The following is a 21712-nucleotide window of genomic DNA, read 5'->3' on the forward strand; positions in this document are numbered from 1 at the left end:
CATTTTAGTTAATTTTTGTCATCTTGACAATCTACTTTCTGACAAGTCCAAAATTTGAGGTTCTACAATTGAGTTTATGGGTCTACCTATTAAAAAGTGACCTGGCGTCAAGGGTTCGTAATCTGAAGGTTCAGATGATAAAGGAGAAAGAGGTCTCGAATTTAGTATTCCTTCAATTTGATCAATTACGGTTAAAAATTCTTCATATGTTAGTTTTGCATCGGAAATAGTTTTTTTAAGATGAAATTTGAAAGATTTGATTCCGGCCTCCTAAATTCCACCAAAATTGGGGGCACGAGGAGGAATAAATTTCCAAGAGATATTTTCAGATGCCAAATACTTACCCAAAACTTCATCAGGGACAGTAACTAAAGAAGCAAGTTTCTTTAACTCTTTGTGAGCTCCTACAAAATTAGTTGCATTGTCACTAAACAGACATGAGCTTTTACCTCTACGCGAAAAAAATCGTTTTAAACATGCAATAAAGGCTTCAGATGTTAAGTCAAATACTATTTCTAAATGAATCGCTAACTAAGCAAACAAAGATTGCTATATAAACTTTATGTAAACTACCTTTCCTTTGATTTCTATATTTGATTAGAAAAGGGCCTGCAAAATCTATCCCTGTGTTATGAAAGGTTAGATTTGGATTTACACGTTCAGGAGGTAAATCGGCTATTAATTGGTCTGAAATGATAGGTTTATGACGAAAATAAATTAAGCATTCATGAACTGTTTTTCTGGCTAAGTCCTTGCCACCAATGGGCCAAAACTTTTCTATAACAAAATGTAATAATGCTTGAGGACCAGCATGAAAATTTTTCAAATGCTAATGAATAAATATTAGCTTGCTAAGCTTATGATTTTTTGGCAATAAAATTTGATGTTTAGAATCATAATTAATTGTGGCATGAGTTAAGCAACCGCCCACACGTAATATATCTTTTCCATCTAAATGGATTTAAAGTTTTTACCTGACTTTTGATTACTCTCAGATCTTGAAGTGATTTAATCTCCTCTGCAAATTCTATTACCTGAACCATTTTTATCAAGTGCATTTCCGAATCTTGATATTCAGTGCTTACTAATGGAGCCTGTTTTCTTCTGGACCTTTCAGATTGGACAGAAACCTGAAAATAAGACTTAAAATTCTAATTAGTTTAACATAATTATTTGTTAATTCAAAAAAGGTATTCCAAAACAAGTTTAAATTGCAGTTCAGATTAACGTCTAAAGGTTTTTTAAGTTCATCCTGATAAGCAGGAGAATCTATGAGAGTCTTGTCAAGTTCAAATAAAGAAGCATCACTAAGTTCGTTCCGTTCAGGACCATTCCACCGCAAGGAAGATGTCACAAGTTCATGAGGATAAACACCACGAGAAATCAGATCTGCCGGATTATTTGCTGATGATACGTGCTTCCAGTGTCGCGGCTCTACTAGTCTTTGGATTTTGGAGACTCTATTTGTAACAAAGGTCTTCAAAAGATGAGGAGAAGACTTCAACCATGACAGTGCTATCGTTGAATGATTGCACAGAATAATGTCATCTAAATGCATCTTATATGAGCTGCTAACTTTCGAAATCAGATGAGCCAATAACAAACATGCACAAAGTTCCAATCTTGGAATAGATCAAGTTTTCAATGGAGCCACACGAGATTTGCTGGGTAGTAGATGAGATGACGAGCCGTGATCTTCATCGACACAAATTAAATAGACAACTGCACCATAAGCGGCTTCCGAAGCATCTGCATATCCAATGAGTGAAATCTTGCTTGGATGATTGGAGAGGATGCAACGATTAGTTTTTATGTTCTCAACAGCCTTTAAATTTGAAACTATCTGTTGCCATTCGTGAGCAATAGTTGCGAAAAGTGGTTCATCCCAACTCAGTTTTTGAACCCATAATTTCTGTAAAAATATCTTGGCTTTGGTGATTACCGGACCAATCAGTCCTAAAGGATCATAAAGTCTGGCAATTGTCGATAAAATGTCTCTTTTGGTATATGATGATTTTTCCTTGATTGCTGAATTCATCCTTCTGAGAATTCCATGTAATACCTAAAGCTTTAACCACATTATCACTTTTGGAGGAGAATGACAGCTCAGAGCTTGTAGAAGGGCTATCCAACAGTTCAGGAGAATTAGAGTTCCATTTGTGCAAAGTCATTCCACAACTATGAAAAAGCTGTATAAGCTTGCTAAGTTTGATGAACCAGAGATGACATCATCAACATAGCAGTCTGACAAGACAGCTTTGGCAGCTTCAGGATATTTATGCCTTTCGTCATATGCAACTTGCTTTATGCATCTAATGGCTAAAAATGGAGCACTTTTAGTACCACAAGTCACCGTTTTGAATCTATATGTCACAGGCGAATCGCTAAGGTTTCTCTTCCATAAGATTCGAAGAAAGTCTCTTTGGGATTCATCAACTAAAATTTGCCTGTACATTTTTTGTATATCCACAATAACTGCAACTTGATGTTTTCTAAATCTCACAAGAATATCAAAAGTATCTTCTTGGACTGCTCCCGCTAAAAGTAAATTATTCAAACTTAAGCCATTTCAGCTTGGGGCACTAGCATTAAACACAACTCTTAATTTTGTACTTGACTTCTCTGGTCTATATACTCCATGATGGGGAAGGTAATATTCAAGTTCTGGTTTTGAATTATCATCGACCCTTTCCATGTGGTCCAAATTTTCATATTCTGTTATGAAATCTTGATATAAATGTTGCAATGTAGCATTTTTGCTAAGACGTTTAACTAATTGATTGAGTCTAATGTTGGCTAAGTGCTTTGAATCTCCTAATTGTTCGTCTTTCATAGGCATTTTTACGATAAATCTGCCATCTTCATTTCGTTTGTAAGTGTCTTTGAAATGTTGTTCACAGAATTCTTCTTCGTGGCTAAGAATTGGCTTTTCCTCACCAATATTTTCCACTAACCAAAATTTTTCTACCAATCTATCAATATTATCAACATTACCGAGAAGTCCACAATAATTCTGACAATTTTCAAAGGATGTTTTCAAAGAACCCGTAGCTATATAACCAAACACAGAATTTCTGAAAACGAGTGATTTCGTAGAAGATTTAAATTGGCCATTAATAAGAATGTCATAAAATATTTCTGCTCCTAAAAGCAGATCTATACTAGATGGAGTTGCAAATTCTGGATCAGCCAAACTTGATTTATTAGGAATGTCTATATTTTCAATATTTAATTTTGTAGAAGGTACTAAATCTGTGATTTTATTTACAACTAAAAAATTTAATGAAGCAGAGAACGAATTATTTCCATTAAAAATAGAAGCAAAAGTAGAAGATTTAATGTTTGAAATTTGCCCATTTAGACTAGAAACAGGAATATTTATTCTTTCCTTTTTTAAATTTGCACGCTCACAGAATTCATTCGTAGCAAAATTTGACATTGAGCCTGAGTCAAGAACTGTTCTTGCTTTAACGAATTGGCCATAAATATTTCTAACTCAAACAATCGCAGTTGAAAGGAGAACAGTTTTATTTTTCGAAAAAAGACACGCCAATAAGGCTTTTTCTGTTGATTTATTGCTATTCAAAACAGCCTCATTTTTGCAGTTCTCTGGGGAGGGCGTAGTTTCACTTTGCTTTATCCCACTTGTTGCAGACGACATGGAAGCTTCATTCCGATGAAGAAGTGAATTATGTTTTGATTTGCACACCGAGCAAAAGTGTCTAGACTGACAAGAAGCTACTTTATGATTTGACTATAAACAGTTAATGCACAAAAAAAGCTTTTTAATCATTTCGTATCGTTCCATTGGATTTAATGCTAGAAATGTTTCGCCTTTAAAAATTGCGTGATTATCTTTGCAAACCGGGGGGGGGCAAATAAATTTATTATTATCATTCGTTTTTGTCACTAACGATCGAACCTTATTTGGAGGAATGTTTTGTTTTGTTTTTGCAAATACAGTTTTGTTTTGCATATTTTCTAACATCTGGCATCGCTTTTGAAGAGATGTCATGAAATAATCCCATTCAAATAAATCATTACTATTTAATGACATTTCAAATTGCTTACGTGATTCTTTATCTATTTTATTGAGAATAATATTAATCAGCAAAGCTTCGCTTAATTTATCCACATTTAAAATTCCATAACTTTTAATGCTCTTAAATGTTTCTGAACTTTATCAATTAATGAGCGTAAATCTTTAGGATTTTCATGAACTATTTTTTCAATAGAAAGTAATTCATTGATATGAGAATTTACAACCAGTCTCTTATTATCATATCTTTCTTCAAGTGCCTTAAATAAGGAAGAAAATATATCATCTATCGTTTGTATCTGCTTTGCATCATCAATTAAACAAGATTGTAAATAAATCAATTTCTGAGAATCTGTTAATTGTCTATTAGATGAAATTAAAACTACAAATTGGTTTTTAAATAAATTCCAGTCTTCGAAATTGCCAGAAAATTTAGGTAATGTTATTTCAGGCAATTTATAATTCAATGAATTACTTCTTGTTTCTGGGATACAATTAATTATTTGCATTCTTACTACATAATGAAGTATAAAGACATTTCAGGCTTACCTGAACATTGGTAATAGCCATCTCGATTTCTTCAAAAGTAGCTTCGATGTCTGGTATTTCTTCATCTTTGCACACTTTGTAATAATCCAAGCGAAGTTCATCAATTTGTTTATTTAACTTGTGCACTTTTTCTTGCAATACTTCTATTTGTTCGAAACCAAAATCATCACTTTTTCCACTGACAGACGACTTTAATTTCCTAATTTGTGATTTAATGCTGCCACTTTTTCTGTTCAACGTAGTTATGTCTTCATTAGCCATTTTTTATTCTAATTAGCTCGGGCTCGATGTTGACCATGTTTTGAGGTCGCTGTTTAGACTCTATATTAAAGACAAATTTTACAACAACAAACAATTTTATTTAGTGGACTGTATCATAACTAAAAATCTAAATCGTAAATGATAAATTCCCGACCATACGGGATCTGTTACCTGACATAAGAGAAAGTTTGCAATATGATCTCTGATTGTAGTAATGTATATATGTAGATGAACCAAAAAGTAAATTATACCAGAGCTACTTTGCAATATACTGGAGTTACACTGAGTTTCTTTGGCAAGGATGCAGATCAAATTCAGGTTCATTGCCAAAAGTACCAAAAGTTATCTTAAAGAAATAGATTATCTATTTGCACAAAAACTATGCCTAATACGTGATCTCATTAATAACTATGATTTTAAGGATCTGCATTGCAACTGGATGATTTCAAGTAACGAACAAGTTCTAAAAACTGTAAATACACTTAAAATAGAACATATCCAATGCTACGACTTTAGATAAAAAAAAATAAAAAAAAAAAAGAAGAAGTACGATATATTGATATATTGAAAACCTCTATACTACTTTACCACTTGAAGAAATTTATAAAAGTTTACTTGCTCTTCCTGATTTATTTCCGCAAATCTCTACAATAATAAATACCGAAAAATGGCAACTTTTTCTCTCAAGCGTACTTTCAATAATTTTATTCAATTTAACAATAACATCTTTAAACAAATACAGGGAATTCCAATGGGAAGTAATTTTTCAAGTTCTGTCTGTGAATTATTCCTTTATACAAAAGAATTGACCTTTATACGTTCACTCAGTAAGGAAGAACACGAATTTTACCAACACATCTATCGATATATTGATGATGTAATTGCCTTTAAACACTTCAATAAAATAGAAAATGCTAATATCTACACTACATGCTTAAAACTAAATAATACAAATACGGTGCAACATAATGTAGTCTACCTTGATTTACATATTATTGATTACAATTTATTAAAAGTTTACGACAAAAGACAGCATTGCCATAGGTCTGTTTTTTTATATTTCTTCTAAAAAAATTTTTTTTGGTCTTAGCAAGACCCACGCTGTTGATTGTTTTATTTTTTCCTTATTCTTTTAAATTTAATTTCAGATTCATTTATAAAGTTTTAATTCTTTAAGCTTGTAGGTCCAGCCCGTACGTTATTGTATATTTTGACTAATAGCATACCGCTATTTATTTTTATTTTTATTATTGCTATACATCGGAATTGCATTTACATTTTTCACACCTTAATGTGTCAATTTATGCGGAAGCGTCGGGAAATTGGAACAGAGAATTGAGACTAAAAAAAATTTTCAGGACTGTTTATTTAATTAAATAAAAAATTTTGTAACGCAAAGTTTCAATTGTCTGTTTCGGCGAAACGCGTAACGATGTTAGCTTGGTTCGATGCTCACTCAGAAAATTTCCCTTGAAAAGCCAGAGTGGACCTCGAATTGAGCTAATTTACCATTTTCCGCTTCTTAATTTTTAATATTTTTTTTTTTTTTTTTTGCTTGTTCCATCAATCGGTTTTTTACTGTTTTATTTTTTGCCTTTAACTTTTTCCATCGATTAGTATTTTACTGTGTTTTATAATTTACATTTTATTTCACATGTAGCGTAATATGTCACCTCATTCAATTTAATTAGTTTTTTTAAAACTGTGTTAAAATTTCCGAAAATCTTTAACATATAGTTTTTTATTCGAACTTATAAAAACTACTGAATATGCATATGTTGGATTTTTCTTGGAGCCACAGCTTTTAATAACTTTTTGGCGAGCTAACTACAATTTCTCTTCTCATTTCCTTAATTTTGCAGCACATTGCGCAAAATTTTTTTTTTACCAAAATTGGTCTTTTTTGTATTGTTCTTACAACTTTGCTTATAATAATATATATATATATATATATATATAATATAAAAAATAGGATGGCTTTGCTCTACGCGAACTAGCAACCTTTAATTAACTTTCTGCAATTCCAGGATCTTTTCCCTAGACCAGAACTTTCGAGAACATTCCAGCCTATTATGCAACCGCTTCTATAAATAGAGAACTCGCGCCACCTTTGCTGGTAAGATCTGTGCTTCTGCTCTCCTGCCTTTCTTTGTTAGAATACTATGATGCATTGAAATTAAATTTATTTAGTAAAGAGTGATGACATGCCTTTCAACTGCATAAAGATGTGGAATCAAAACAATTAACTTCTGTGTCGTCCTTGGATTGCAAAGCTTTACTCATGTGCCCAACTGTCAAAATATTATATATATATATATATATATATATATAACAAGCAAGTTAGTTAGTACAATACTGTATGACCAATTTGGTCTAGATAACATTTACTATTTATATATATATATATATATATATATATTTAGAATGATCTAAAATTCATTGAATTCAAAAACAAGTTTTTCTAATACTTGCACAATAGCTGCAAAGTAAGATAATTTATTTACTAAAGAAATATTGATTTATTTCCTCCTAATATAAATTTAGTAGAACTTATCAAAAAGAGGGAAACCATATGTAGAAAGTTTAATTCCGAAAATTGTGGAAGTCATTTAAGATGCAATAAGACACAGTCCTAGTAGATTTAAATCATATTTCTTTTACTGCAGTCAAGCATTTTTCAGCTACAAATACTTAGCACATTTATCGGGCCTGCTCCAGAAAAGATATATTTTAGATATTACTGCTGCAGGAATAACACAGCAAGGTACACTCTTAGCAAGAACAGAAGCAGAAGCAAAGTGTAGAGTTATTTAATATAGTAGTTTATTACGAGAAAGTTCTGATTTAAGTTCCAATTTAGCAATGTCATCAGCATTACAAGTCATATGCATAGCTTGATCTAGAAACAACACAGTCCAGAAAAAGTTATTACTACTTTTAGAATAGAGAGGGGAAGTACTCAAATTAAAAGAGGAAGTAAGAGCTATTGTTAATTTAAATTATAATTTTGATTTTCACATTTTTTATCTCTTTCTCTCTCTCTCTCACACACACACACAGAGTAAGAAATTTAGAACCAATTTTTCACAAAGACCAAAAATTGAAATTCACAAGTGGTGCAGTTTTAAAAATTAATAATTAATCGATGAATAATACATGAAATAATACACGGTGAAACCTTATAGCATAAGTGGCGACAAATGCATACGTTTTTCAAGCATTACTTACAATCCTTCAATATGTGTGCCCCTGATCACACATGACACATCTACATGTTAATCAAATTCTCCCTATACTCTGTGTAGTATGCTGCCGTAAATATCTGCAGTGCATGCTTTTCTTAACATAAACTTCCTCAAGAGACATGGGCACTTATGGTTATAAACTTGGTCTTTAACAAACCCCCAAAGAAAGGAATTGCATGGTGCTAAATCTAGCGAACAGATGGCCAGAGGAAAAGGCCATCCTGTTCGCAGTTATTGTTGCAGTATGTGCAATCCAGCATTGGTGAACAACATGATAGAAGCTCTCGTACATTCCTGTGAAAGTGGGGCAGACCACAGTCCATTTGAAAAGTGTAATCATCATAATTGGTGTTTAGCTAGGATAACAGCCAGGTTTCAACATGTCTAGAAATGAGTCACCGATCACCATTTCTTGTTCAAAGAGAAATGGGCACTGCACTTTTTCATGGAACACTGCACAGTAAACATGCATGAAACATATGTTGCACTGAAACCACAGATCTGGACACCTCAAAATGGAGCACACAAAAAGCCTTTTCCTGTGGTGGTGGCACCATCTTGAAAACTGACACTGCAGTTGCACATAAGCATAACAAACAAACAGCAGGTAGCACATGAGAAATTTAAACAGAGTCTAATATGGTGTAGGTTTTTACATGGGTAAGCTAATACACCGACTTATTATTCAATTTTAAAACCATACCATTCATTTATAAACACCCTGTATATATATATACACTTATTTTTAAATCTGTCTAATACCTTCATACATGCTTGCTGATCATATTGTAATGATATACCAGCTGGAAGCTGAAATCCTACTTCAAATTGGAGACATGTGAAACAATTAGAATTTCAAGGGCTAAATACTTAAATTGTAGAGACATTCATCATACGGCAATCAAATTGTAAAGAGATACAAACAATTTGAAAACTGTTGCACAGATCTGACTGTTATATATATTGTTAAAGAAGATCCCCAACTTCTATCACTAAAGGTCCTCTTGACAAAATTGAAAAGATGATTCAAGATAATCAATGTATTAAAAAAATCACATCCTATGGAAATATATATACTATCATTTATGATCATTTAGGCTTTTGTAAACAGTGTGAAGTAAATGCAAAGTATTTTGATAAATGAACATAGAAATCATTGCTTTCCTGCATGTTTGGCATTCTTAAAAGACACGCTACACAGGGTCACAATTTTTTGCTTTAAATAATCACAAGAAAAGAACTATGGTTTAATAGTTTCTACTCCGCAACAAAACATGTATCAATGGATTGGTTACATACCAACTCAACAGAAAAAAGTCCAACTTTTAGCAGTAAAAATTACAACATTTTTTTTTTATTGTGAAGTGCTTTTTACGACAAATTCATAGCAAATAAGAAGGATAAATAGTGGTCTCATACCTCAAACTCTAAAATGCTGCAAAAGACAATTAAAGACCCATGTGGGAAAAGTAAATTAAGTGATGAAATCATTCTATTGCCCAATATAACATAGCCGTTGCGGTGAAAAAAACCAAACAATTGTTGGAAAAATCCAAATGAGAGGTGCGATCACACCACTGTACAGCTCTGGTTTATCACCATAAGATAATCATTTGTTTGATAAAATGAAATAGAAATTTTATTTTGACAGCATTTATTTTGAACTAATGAAAATGTGAAAATTGCAGTTTTGAATGGGTTACACCATGCAAGAGATTTCTCTTACACTGGTATGGATAAATTAAGTATGGGTTATGATATTTTTTAATTGCTTAAGTGATGGTGTTGAAAAACAAATGAAGGTTGTGTTTTTTAATAATAATACATAACATATATATGTCTTTATGTATTTATTATTTTCACTTATGTGTGCTTTTTAATTTGCCTTGCATACATCATACAACATGAGACATGGAATCTTCAGTACTCTGGTGATTATGGCTTTTAAATCATCAATTTATATCTGATAAGATGATACCTAGAAATGATAAAATTAACATAAAATAGTTGTTTGTGAAATGAACCATTATGATCTTAAGCAAATCAAAATTTACATAAAAGGCTAAATATTTATGTTTCATCGAGCATTTCTTTCAATGTAAATTGTTTTAACTTGCTTGTCCTCCCCCTTTTTTTTGTGATAGCTAATACATCGTCTTGGAAAAAAATATATGCACCCATAAAGAACTGAGTTATTACTACAAAACTCGATAGTTGCATAGTTTCAAGCAGATAAACAAATGATCAAAAACTGGGGCAAAGAGAATGTTTTATTTCGAATAGAAATAAAAAGAATGTGAAAATCATTAGGTGGTAAAGCTCCCCTGGCAGCTATTCAAGCCAATACTTGACTGAGCATGAATTCTTTTACGTTGTTCCTCTGTGATTGATTATGCCACAAATAAAGCAATTTGTTAGCAAGCTGGGACATATTTGTACACAGCTGAATTTTGCCTCCCCAACATGCTCCATAGACAACGTCTGGAGACTTGACAGCGTAGTCGAAGATATTGTTGGGGAAGTCGTGCTGTATGTGGCTGAGCATTTGACAATGCTGGGAAACGGCCTGCTAGCGTAGCAGTACAACTGGCTGCAAAATGTCATCAACATACCTGTGAGCAATCAGAGTGCCTTTCAGCATGACTAATGGTGAATGGTCGTCCTAGCTCATTGCTCCCTGGACTGTCACAGTGTTCTCGCTGTGTGCCGCTCGGTAACAAATTGTACATTAGATAGCTCAGTTATCTGTCTCTAGACATGTATGTGGTGATCATTGGCATTGAGAGAAAAACATAATTTGTTGCTGAAGATCACATTTCTCCAACTGGTCACTGTCCAGCTTGAGCAAGACGACACTGCTTATAGTCGAGTCTTAATGGACATTGAGATCTGAGCCCACTGTCATCTAGACTTCCATGAATCGTATCACTGGATGTTCCTACAAGTTGGAAAATGGTGTTGAAGTGATAATAGTGTACCTGATGTTGTGGAAGTAACAGCTCTTCTAATTGCATGATCCTCTGGTGCCTTAGTGGCCCAGGGATGTCCTGAGCCACTACAGTGTCTGACTATGCCTTCACTGAGCTACTGATTCCAACAATGTACGGCGACCATGTCGCTTCAACCAATATGTTGGCTGATCTGTCTGTTTGACCAACCAGCTTCTTTTAGCTCTAAGATGTGACCGTTCTCAAAGTCTGACAACTGTTCATAACGCCATTGAATATGTATTAAAAGGCATCTTTTGTTACAATGTCATGTATCCTAACCATCAGCATGGTTGCAAATGTTTGTCACTTGCCACACCTGTCCTTTTACATTCTACCAGCTGCACACTTCAGACACATGTTATATCACTCTGCAATGCTGATTGGGGCTCCAAGTATAACCATTTACACAACTGGCCAAGCCACATTTGCATGACACGTTCTGTAGTGTTAAATATTTGCATAATCGCCTGTAGTAACGGCAACCGCCGGTAATAAAAGCAGGTGCTTTCCTTAGTGGCACTGCAGTTCATTTTAGTTCGAGCCAGAATAGACCTGCCTGGGGGAGAAGCCAGGGGATGAGAGATTCCGGTTCCGGTTCCCGTCTTGTTGCGGATCCAGTCCTGTTCCGGTCCTATTCCAGTTCCAGCCTGGCCATTTAAGTCCAAAACACGTAGGAGCGGAAGTCTGAATCCAGCGAATGGAGATATATGCCGAAAGGGCTAGATGGATTCTGTCTTTTAAAGGAAAGTGTTCTTCACCGTGCCGGCATAGCTGTTACTTTAAAGCACTTTGAATGTTTTCCTCCCAAGATGTTAAGTTTTCATTTATGATGTTAAGTTTTCATCAGTGTTGAAGTTCCAGTTAAATAAACCTTTAAGTTTTAGACAAGGTTTTTGTGTTCTTCAGAAAATTTTAGATTCGAAGTCAGATTATCACATAGGATTTAGTGGAAAAATCAACAGTAGTCATAGCTCAATTTTTTGCAGCAGTCTCTTTAATTACTTTTTATTTAATTTACTTTCTCTTTAATTCTATAGATAGACATAATTCCTTGCTCATTTACAAAGTTCCCTAGTTCATATTTTGTAACTGCCATTTGAGAATTCTCACTGTATTGTAAATTAAAATATTTTTAATCTCAGCAAACTGTCAATTTCTTCACAACTGGCAGCGATATTTCTGGATTTAGAACCATACTACAGATTTCACCATCCATTAGGTGACTGAAGATTACAACATTTCATTACAATGGAAATCTTCTGTTATATCATCTTCATTTATTATCACATCTAGACATTTTTTCACAAATATCACTAATTGGAAAATTCTTCATTTTGTCTCCGATATTAAAGAACTTTCTAATTCATGAAGATCATCATAAAGTAGCTAGTTTCTGCTATAGACCATTGGCAATGTAGTATGAAATTGTTGACTACAAACATGATGTTCCGCTAAAGTTTTTTTTGTTTCTACTCGTGCATTGATGCAGTTAAGCCTGAAATATACTAGTTTCATTGTGTATTATACTTAAATCTATTTCTCGCATATGTTTAAGGCTTATACGAGTATGGAATAAACAAGTTCTCACATATACTAAGTATTATCGACAATAAATCAGTTAATCATAATTCAAACACCAATAACACTCAACACTTTGCAGAGAAGTTGGCTGAAGTCTGTAATCCTCACCTAGTGTAATATCAACATAAATGATTACCAGTTACAATGCTATTCAATTACTAATTAATAATAATAAAAAAATTTAGAAATCACTGTGTGAGTCATTTCGCAAGCTGCCACGAACTGATAGTTATCTGGTGATGAAAGAAAAAAATAATAAAAACTATTCACTAGGTTGGCATCATGGAAATAACTCAGCAGGTATAAAATCAATGAAAATCTTTGGTAACACTTTTCAGTTTGAGATAAATGTTAAACAAAAAGATGGCTGCGGATTCAAATTATTAATTGTACAAATTTATGCTAATGCTATGATCCTTCACCATGGAACTGTGAAATTAAGAATCAGGGCCTTCCACGCTTTATTATGAAAAAATGATTACTGTGCATGTGTTAAACATTAAGTATATGCTAAAGCAAGAAGCTATTCTCAAAATGTACTTTTTTCTTGCTTTTTGCAAAAAAATTCTAAAAAAATAATATAAAAAAGCTGATGTGTATGCCATGACATTATTGTATGGCATTTTTCCTGCATTTCATTTAAACTTATTTCCTCGAATTTCATTAGAGTTAAATTTCTCATTAATTCAGTTCTCATTTCGTGGCAAAGCAAAAATACATAAAAATTCAAAGAGGTAGAAAAATATTCTTTACAATTAAAATTACAGTTTCTACTCAAAAACAAGCAATTCAGCCATCAGGCAATAAGGCAGATTTTTTGGTGCACAAAACTAAAAGTTTCCTTTCGGTTCCATTCGGTAAAAAGACATGGAAGATGCAGAAAGACTTAATTTACTATTCTGCTCTGCTAAGTTTTAAATGTAAACAAATATAGCTGCTATGGTGAAAAAAAATAGGCGTAAATTCAAACAATTTTTACATTGTTGATAATTCTTCAACTACTGCATGCAGATTAATTAAAGGCACAGAAACCTTAACTCGAAGATAAGAACAGCGTAATTCAATAATTTTTAAAGGAAAAAATACACAAGTTAACAATATATAAGAATAAAAAATGGAGCTCACTGAGCTGAGTAAGAGGTTAAGTTAGGTTATTTTAATTACAGCAAAGCCTCGAGGGCTATCTAAGGGGAGGAATGCCTTCGTAGAGGACTTTCTAAGGGAAACTGGCTTGTATATGCATTACACATGGGGTAAATCATGTGTAATGCATATATAATTTGCGGGATTCGAACCTCGGACCGAACAACCAGTGTTCAGCTACTTTACCGCTCGGCCGCTGGTGGGCCAAGAGCTGAGTAAGAGAGTGGGTATGAAGGTAATAAAGATGATTTAAATAAAGTTCTTTCAACAATGAATTCTATTGAACCTACTATTCAGTTCACTTTTGAACTTGCAATTCTCTTTCGTTTCTCAGCATTTTCGACATTCTGGTCACATGTAACACATCCAACTTCAGTGCTACAGTTTACCGTAAACCTTCATCGGTTTGCCTTCCACCACACTTTAAATCATGTCATCCAACTAAACAAAAGTTAGCTTTATTTTATTCCCGAGTTTTCCGCACTCTTCAAGTTTGCTCCTTTAAGTTATTTCTTGATGAAGAACTAAATTATTTAAAAGCAATAGCTATTGACAGGGGCTTTTCACCCAACATTATTAATCAAGCAATTAAAAAATTCTCATCTCAACACACTAAAAGGCACACTCTTGTTTTAGGAGATTATAAAAATTCTGTTGTCATTCCCTTCTTCTCCCATCAATTAGCTATAAAGTTACACTTTTTTTGCAGAAATTTAACTTTCGGGTTGTTTATTCTCCCATCAATAAAATTCCAACTTCTATACTCAAGGACCCCATTCCAGATATGAATTCCTGGGGTATTTATAGGATTCCTTGCCAGTGTGGTTTGATTTACATTGGCCAGACTAAGAGAGCCTTGAAATTTCGCGTCAAAGAACATGAGGCATATGTTAGAAAAAAGGAAACACAGAAGTCTTCTGTTGCTCAACATTGCTGGTCCGAAAATCACACTTTCAATTTTTCTGCTGCCAAAATTATTCAAAAAACATCTTCCATTGGAGAACTGGATTTTCTAGAGGCATTTCACATTCATAAAAATCTTTCTGTTCTAGTTAACGACCCTAATTCCAATCCATCTTTGCCCTCAGCCTTTAAAGAAATTATGTTTTAGTTCTGGTTTCACCAACAAATGGCACCAGTAGCTTGACTCTTGTTCATTCTTTTTTTTATCTTTTCTCATCTAATCACTATATTTTATCTCGTTCATTTGCGCTTTTGCAGCTGAGGATGATGGTTTCATAAAACCATCAAAACTAATCCTGTGAAAATTTGAAAATATAACGCTGATTTTTGTTGTTTGACTTCTGAATTAGTATTTGTTCGGTGTGTTATTGTGTCTTAATTAGTGGGTATATATATTTACATAATTTTGGTGCAGCCGATTGCAACCAAAAAGAGAGGCACACAAGTACACGTTATAGCAGTCTTATATACGAAATTTTACCCATTCTGAGGCTACTCTGTTTTGAGTTATGCGAGGTACATACATACCAATGTATGTAAAGGTGCCACAAAAAATTTCTTCCGAATCCATTTTAAATCAGTTTTATTAAAAAACTATTTTTCTAAATAATATACATAATATTGTTTGGGGGAAAAGAGTCCTTTATTCTGTCCTTACGTACAAATATCACACAAAAACATCCTTAAATTGCATTCGATAGCGGTCAAAATGAATATTTTTATTGAAATATGGTAATTGGAATTTTTCATGATTACAATACTTCCTTTACTTCATATAAGAGAGTAAAAATTGCTGGTTCAAAAGTCAATATGTTAGACGCTCAGATTTCAGACTGGTACTGTGTAAATTTTCTGACAGAATGCTTAATTTAAAATTACAATTACCTCTTTAGATAGTTCAAACATTAATCACAAAAAGCAATTAAACATAAAATTCAATTTTGCTCATTTCTCCTAATAAAATAGATTTAAGATTTATCCAGCAACATATTTATAGATGAAACAGATACAAACAACTCTAAATGAACCTAATACATGTGAATAATTTGAGTCCATGTAACTTCTATTCCAAAGATTTTTAGTGGAGTACTGGGTAAATTTTTCAAACTTTTCCATACAAAATTTTTTATCTCTTTGGAAGTGAAGAAGTTTCAGTAGTTAACACTAAACTAATTTTAAAATTCAAAGAGTTTCACCATAAAGCAAAAGTTTAATTAATGAATGACACTTTAAAAAAATTTTAAACACATTCAGAGTTAAAGACAACATTTATTTTTAAAAATATCTTTTAGTAGCAATGAACAGTTGGATAATCAATGAAGTTCTAAGAAGTAATCACTTAGATAAAGCATTATTTCTCAAAATTGGTATTCTCTCTGAAATGTCTATAAAAGATGACTGCTTTGCTTGTCCTTCAATAATAAAGGGAATGGACGTTTGTTAACTGAAAAATATTGCTAACATTTAAAAATTATAATAAAAACATCATTAATAAGTATATGTATATAAATATATTATGAACAATAACAGACTGGAAAATAAATATGAGGCATTTAATCCATTAAAATCTTAAGATCTAAATACAATAAAAGTACTAAAGTCAGTGAGAAATGAGTTATAATGCTACATCTATTGGCAATCAATGCAAATCTGTTTAATCAAAAAGAACTTTCATTTTAACAGATTTAATTACTAATTAACAATAAAAATTAAGTTTGTTCTAATGTTAACTATTGATACAGACGCATGAGTAAATACTCATTAATAATTAATGGTCATAATCATTAATCAGCTAAGAAACTGCTAAGAACATAAATGTAGTATGCATTGCATCCAAAGCAGAAATTATTACACTTACCCATAAATAAATCTACTCTAATGATTAAAAAATAAAAGATCATTTATCTAGGATCACGGAGGATTGCGGCTCCATTTCAAAAATACCGCACAGTAAAAATTTTACATAACTTCTATTTATATATTTCTAAAAAATTGAGTATTATGAAGCACATACATACATCATAGCTGCTACCCTTAAAATCTGCAAAACCAGAAGATTTTTGCTAGAAAACCGGGAGGTTTTCATGCTGCGTGGCAATGTCACGTTAAAGAAGCCCCAAACCGATTTAAATTCATTTTATAATGCATGATTCAGGTTACTGAACTGTTTGTAATATAATATTGATACAAAATATATTAATTAGATATTGTAAATGTTATGCTCTCTGGCTAATTTTATTGTGTAATTTTCTAATATTTTATGACAAGAAAATCCCAAGTAGGAAAGAAAAGCTATTTATTAAAGTACTTTTAAATATGATGGAAATAATTCATGCACATAATATTTGTCAGGATAAAGTTAGTAATGCACCTTATACTGAAATAAAATAAAATTAAATACAAATATTAACTGATTAAACATTGGTTGAATCTTCACACACATAGTCTGCAGTAGTTTAAAACAAGTCATATCAAATTAAACTTAATAAGAACAACAAAATATAATTCAAATGAAATAAAATTTATGTAATCTAAAATTTTTAAATTTATATAATCTCTGAATGGCATTTTCCTAAAACAAAATTTGAAAAAGATTTTGATTTTTATAGACTTTTGATTACACAGTGTACATTTCACAAACTGGAAATTCCAGATTTGAGAAAGTAAAAAATCCAGAATTCTAGCTATATCCGAATCACCCCTGCTAGGATTTTAAATTCAACAACCAGAGCTAAGAATTACCATATTTACGAACATACCTCCCTCTAGCATTCTGAGCATATGATTTTGAAACTTCTGATTTGGGATAACAATGTAAAAGACATGGACAGATAGAAAGTACGTTGCATAAGTAAAGTTTATTCTCCATAACTGGCAGTATTCTATTTTCAAAGAACTCTTTTAATGCTTTTTAAGAAAGCTTAGTTCCTAACATTATGACATTCAAGTGTTTTAGACTAAATATTACATTTTGAAACAATCAGTTATTAATGATTCCATTACTGTTATTAAAATTCATAATTTACCTTCATTCTATGTGTCACTTCTGTGTAGAATGAATGTTTTTCTTTAAGAAGTAAACAGTATGTGGCATGAATAGATCTCAAGATGAAGAAAACAAACTGTAAGTAAATCTTTTTTCATTTTCACAACAATTCATTAAAATCATATTACAATGCTTATGCAGTCAAATTTACAAATATGCACAGATGTAAAAGAAAGCAGAGACCAAAGTTACAATGTTTCTATTATAAGTAATTCATAACTGTAAAATGAACACTGGCCCAGCATGGTAGAATTTGAGCTTCTGGCCACAAGAAAACATTTGAAAGTTCCATTTAACTTCAAACACCTTAGAAATTATTGCATTAGAGGATAAAAAAACTAAACATAAAATTTAATACATATATAATTTATAGTTCTTCATAACAACACAGACGTTAATCTTGAGATATGAAGAATTGGGAAGTTCTCGAACAAAAACAGGTTTTTGCGAGGTTTCTGTTTCGTGTGGCAACATTATTTCAAATTTTCAATTTGCTTTATAATGCATGATTCAGGGTTACTGAACTAATTATAAAGTGATTCTAATGTAAAATGTATTACTATTTAATGTATTCATGCAAAAATCCTGAGTAAAGAAAACAGCTTTTATTTATCACTTTTAAATGTGATGAAAATAAAATTACTAAATAATGCACATATTATTCTAAAGATAAATTCAGTAATGTACCAATATTTTATGTAAAATAAAATACTAATATTAACTGATTGAACATTGGTTGAATCTTCATAAAAGTACTACCAATGTCTACAGCAAATTAAAACGATTTAGATTAAATAAAATTTATGCTGAAAATTTCTAAGGTTCGTGGAATGGAAATTGCATATTTAATTTTTTTGCAATAAATTTTACTTATTGGTGGGAAATGCTTTTCTCAGTAAAGATTAAAAATTAAAAACCGGAAGATTTGATGATCTATTGAAAGACCGGGAAATGGGATCATAAACGAAGAAAACTGGCTACTGTGATAAAGAATATACAACACTAGACCTCTCACTGCGGAGCTCATAGAAACTTGAACTATGTAATCAAATATGGGGGACAAAAATTATCACTTGTGTAAACCTTGCATTTGTTCTCATGTTTTTATCAGATCGGATTTGTGGGAAATTTTTTTGCCCAGTCGCAATCTGCCTGACAGCTAGAATTATATCGGAAAAACATTGTGGTCAGAAAGTGTTGGACTCTTCTCTCTTTGCTTTCGAAGTGTAACAAATTTTTTCCATACTCTCATATTGTTTCTAGGATTCACTCTATTTTCCTTAGTGGTGCTTTAATTGTTTTACTTTTTCCATTGGTGTGCTGGAAAAAGAATTTTTTTTTTTTTCCTCTCATGAAATAATACATTCTACACTATATTCAATAGTTGAATTCAGTTGGAGGCTGGCTAAGTTATTGCTTGGTTTTTCTGAATGAAATTTAAGTCCAGCCAAAGTTCCAAATAAGATAAGGCCCAATATTTTATTTCTTTTATTTCTTTTATTTAACTATTTACCGTTAATTTAAATTTAATGATTTTAATCATTAGTTATTTTATTTTTATCAGTTATTTAAGTATTTTTCTGTTCCTTTCTGATGGCTTTCCATAGACCTCCCACACTTCTGATTTTAGAAATAAAGACCTGCTTTTAGCCTGCCCCCCTACCAATCTCCTACAGCACCAGCAAGTCCGATGGAAAGCTTTGGCTTTATTATAGAAACTATGGATACATCAGTGAAATCAAATTCCATGTTGATTTTTTTAGCTTAGAAATGCATTCTTTACTATATCCTGTTGGATAGCTGTTAAAGGTGGTCATAGTAACCGCTGCACTGTGAGGTCAAACCCTGATCTGATACAAAAGTATCGGGAAATATTTACTAAATGAAGCAGGGAGTAAAAAGGATAAGTTTCAAGTACAGATAGCCCTTCTACAACATGGCATCCTGTAACACAGTTTCACTATAAAACACATGATTTATAAATTGTGAGAACCCTCCAACAACACAGTTGCTTTCTAACATGATAAGAAAACTGCCAAACAATACCCAGTCTCAAGAGAGCACAAGCACCAGATAACAATGAAGAAACCTCACTATCGTAGAAGGTGAACAACATGAGGTCACAAAAGGTGTTCTAACCTGCACATTCAGCCTCCAAAATTCGAATCCTCATCTTCATGGCTTGAGAACAAAAGTGTCTCACGCTGCTGGTCGGCAGTTTGCCTCGAGCCACGGTGTGTTAAAGAATAACTTTTTTGTTTTTAAGTTTCGGTCCCACAACATGTCCGATACAGATAATAAAACAACATTTAAGAGGAAATTCATTTCTTTAGAAGTGAAGATATGAATTTTGGACCTTCTTTTAAAAGGAGAAAAGGCATCTCACATTGGAAAAAGTTTTAATTTGAATGAAGCAACAGTCCAGACTATTATGAAAAATAAAAAAGAAATTAGAAGTGCAGTTGCTGCAGGATCTTCGACATCCTAAAAATGTACAGTTTGCCCCCAGGGTACCAATAATTGAGAAGATGGAAAAAGCACTCAGCATTTGGATTGATGATAGATGTCAAAAAAGAATTTCATTAGATGTTACTTACATTAAACAAAAAGCACTCCAAATTTTTAAGCACCTTAAAGAACGTGGAGAATTCTCTGTTAACCCAGATTTTCTGGCAAGTAAAAGTTGGTTCGAAAATTTTAAAAAGAGTCTTGCAATTCATAGCATAAGAATTCAAGGAGAATCAGCATCGGCTGATTATGAAGCTGCTAGGACTTTGATTATGAAGCTAAAGATTGGCATTTAAATTGTTTTGTGCCAGATAGCAAACGCTATTTAAGGCAGAAAAATTTGAGCTTCAAGGCGCTATTACTATTAGATAATGCTCCGTGTCACCCATAAGATTTGAATCATCCCAACATCAAAATACTACTACCTAACACTACTTCATTACTTCAACCATTGGGTCAACGTAGCATTTATACCTTTAAAACATATTACATAAGAAGAGCATGACTGTGGATTTTAGGTGTAATTGATGCAAAACCAATTAATGTAACGGAAGCTTGGAAGACATGCAGGACAGCACTGGATCGACATCATATCTTTGTCTCTGAAAGAACTAAAAGCATCAACGCTAAATGCATATTAGAAGAAGATATAGCCCTCTTCAGTTGAAATAGAAAACATGTGAATTGCCAGAAAATGAAATTGGTGGTTTATTAGAACTTGATAAATCAATTGGAGGCGAAGGTTTTGTCGACATGGTTATAGCGGACGTTTAAGATTTATTAGTGGACAAAGTAGATTTGTTGGAAACGGCATCCGAAGCCGTAAACCAAATAGATTCTGAGGACACTAGCACTGATGAAGATTGTGCAGTTAATACATTAACATTAAAAAAATTAAAAGAAGGCCTAAGCTAAGCTGAAAATCTCGAATGATTTTTCTTAACTGCAGACCCATTGAAATAAGCCGAAAATTTAAAAGGAAGCTGCAAAACCGTTTAGCTCCATATTGAAAAATTTACATTGACCCAGCAAGAACTAGTAAGCAAAGCAAAGCAAAGCAAAATTACAGATTTTTTAAAGAGGGAAGAAAATGCCAGAACTTTAAATGAAGAAAAAAATTCTGTAAGTTATCTCACTCCACCGAAAAAACATTCTGTTGATTATACTGAGCAGTGACAGTGAAGAAATTTATTAAACTAAGGTTGTGTTAAATTAAAATCTGTAATATTTTTTGTTTTGTGTTGTATATCTATATATATGTTTAATAAAAATTAAGTTGTTTATGTAGAATTAAAAAAAATATATTTGTTTTTAATAAGTTTTTGGAACGTAACCCCCCATTTTATACTGGCTCTGGGTCTCCTATAACACGATTTCACACAACACG

General features: G+C 32.4%; 1 protein-coding gene across 7 annotated transcripts in view; it reads right to left on the reverse strand.

Moving 5' to 3' along the window:
* Window positions 1-9967: 9967 nt before the first annotated feature.
* LOC146998059 (uncharacterized) overlaps window positions 9968-21712 on the reverse strand; it is a 37718-nt gene continuing 25973 nt past the window's right edge. For 4 of the 7 annotated variants that reach the window (XR_015040243.1, XR_015040242.1, XM_085813156.1 and 1 more), the window contains 2 exons: window positions 17798-17893; window positions 16021-16215 (listed from right to left, as the gene is read on the reverse strand). Coding sequence is in view for 4 of the 7 variants with exons in the window: in XM_085813156.1 (XP_085669282.1) it covers window positions 16186-16215; window positions 17798-17893 (126 nt within the window). In the remaining 3 variants the exon portion in view is untranslated. Of the gene's footprint in view, window positions 10073-16020; window positions 16216-17797; window positions 17894-21712 lie in introns of those variants that run through there. The other 3 variants (XM_085813154.1, XM_085813157.1, XM_085813155.1) reach the window with 3 other exon arrangements.

This window comes from Stegodyphus dumicola, chromosome 3, assembly GCF_044657685.1.
Source record: "Stegodyphus dumicola isolate Sdum_Otavi_A_Nest chromosome 3, ASM4465768v1".
NCBI classification, from domain to species: domain Eukaryota; kingdom Metazoa; phylum Arthropoda; class Arachnida; order Araneae; family Eresidae; genus Stegodyphus; species Stegodyphus dumicola.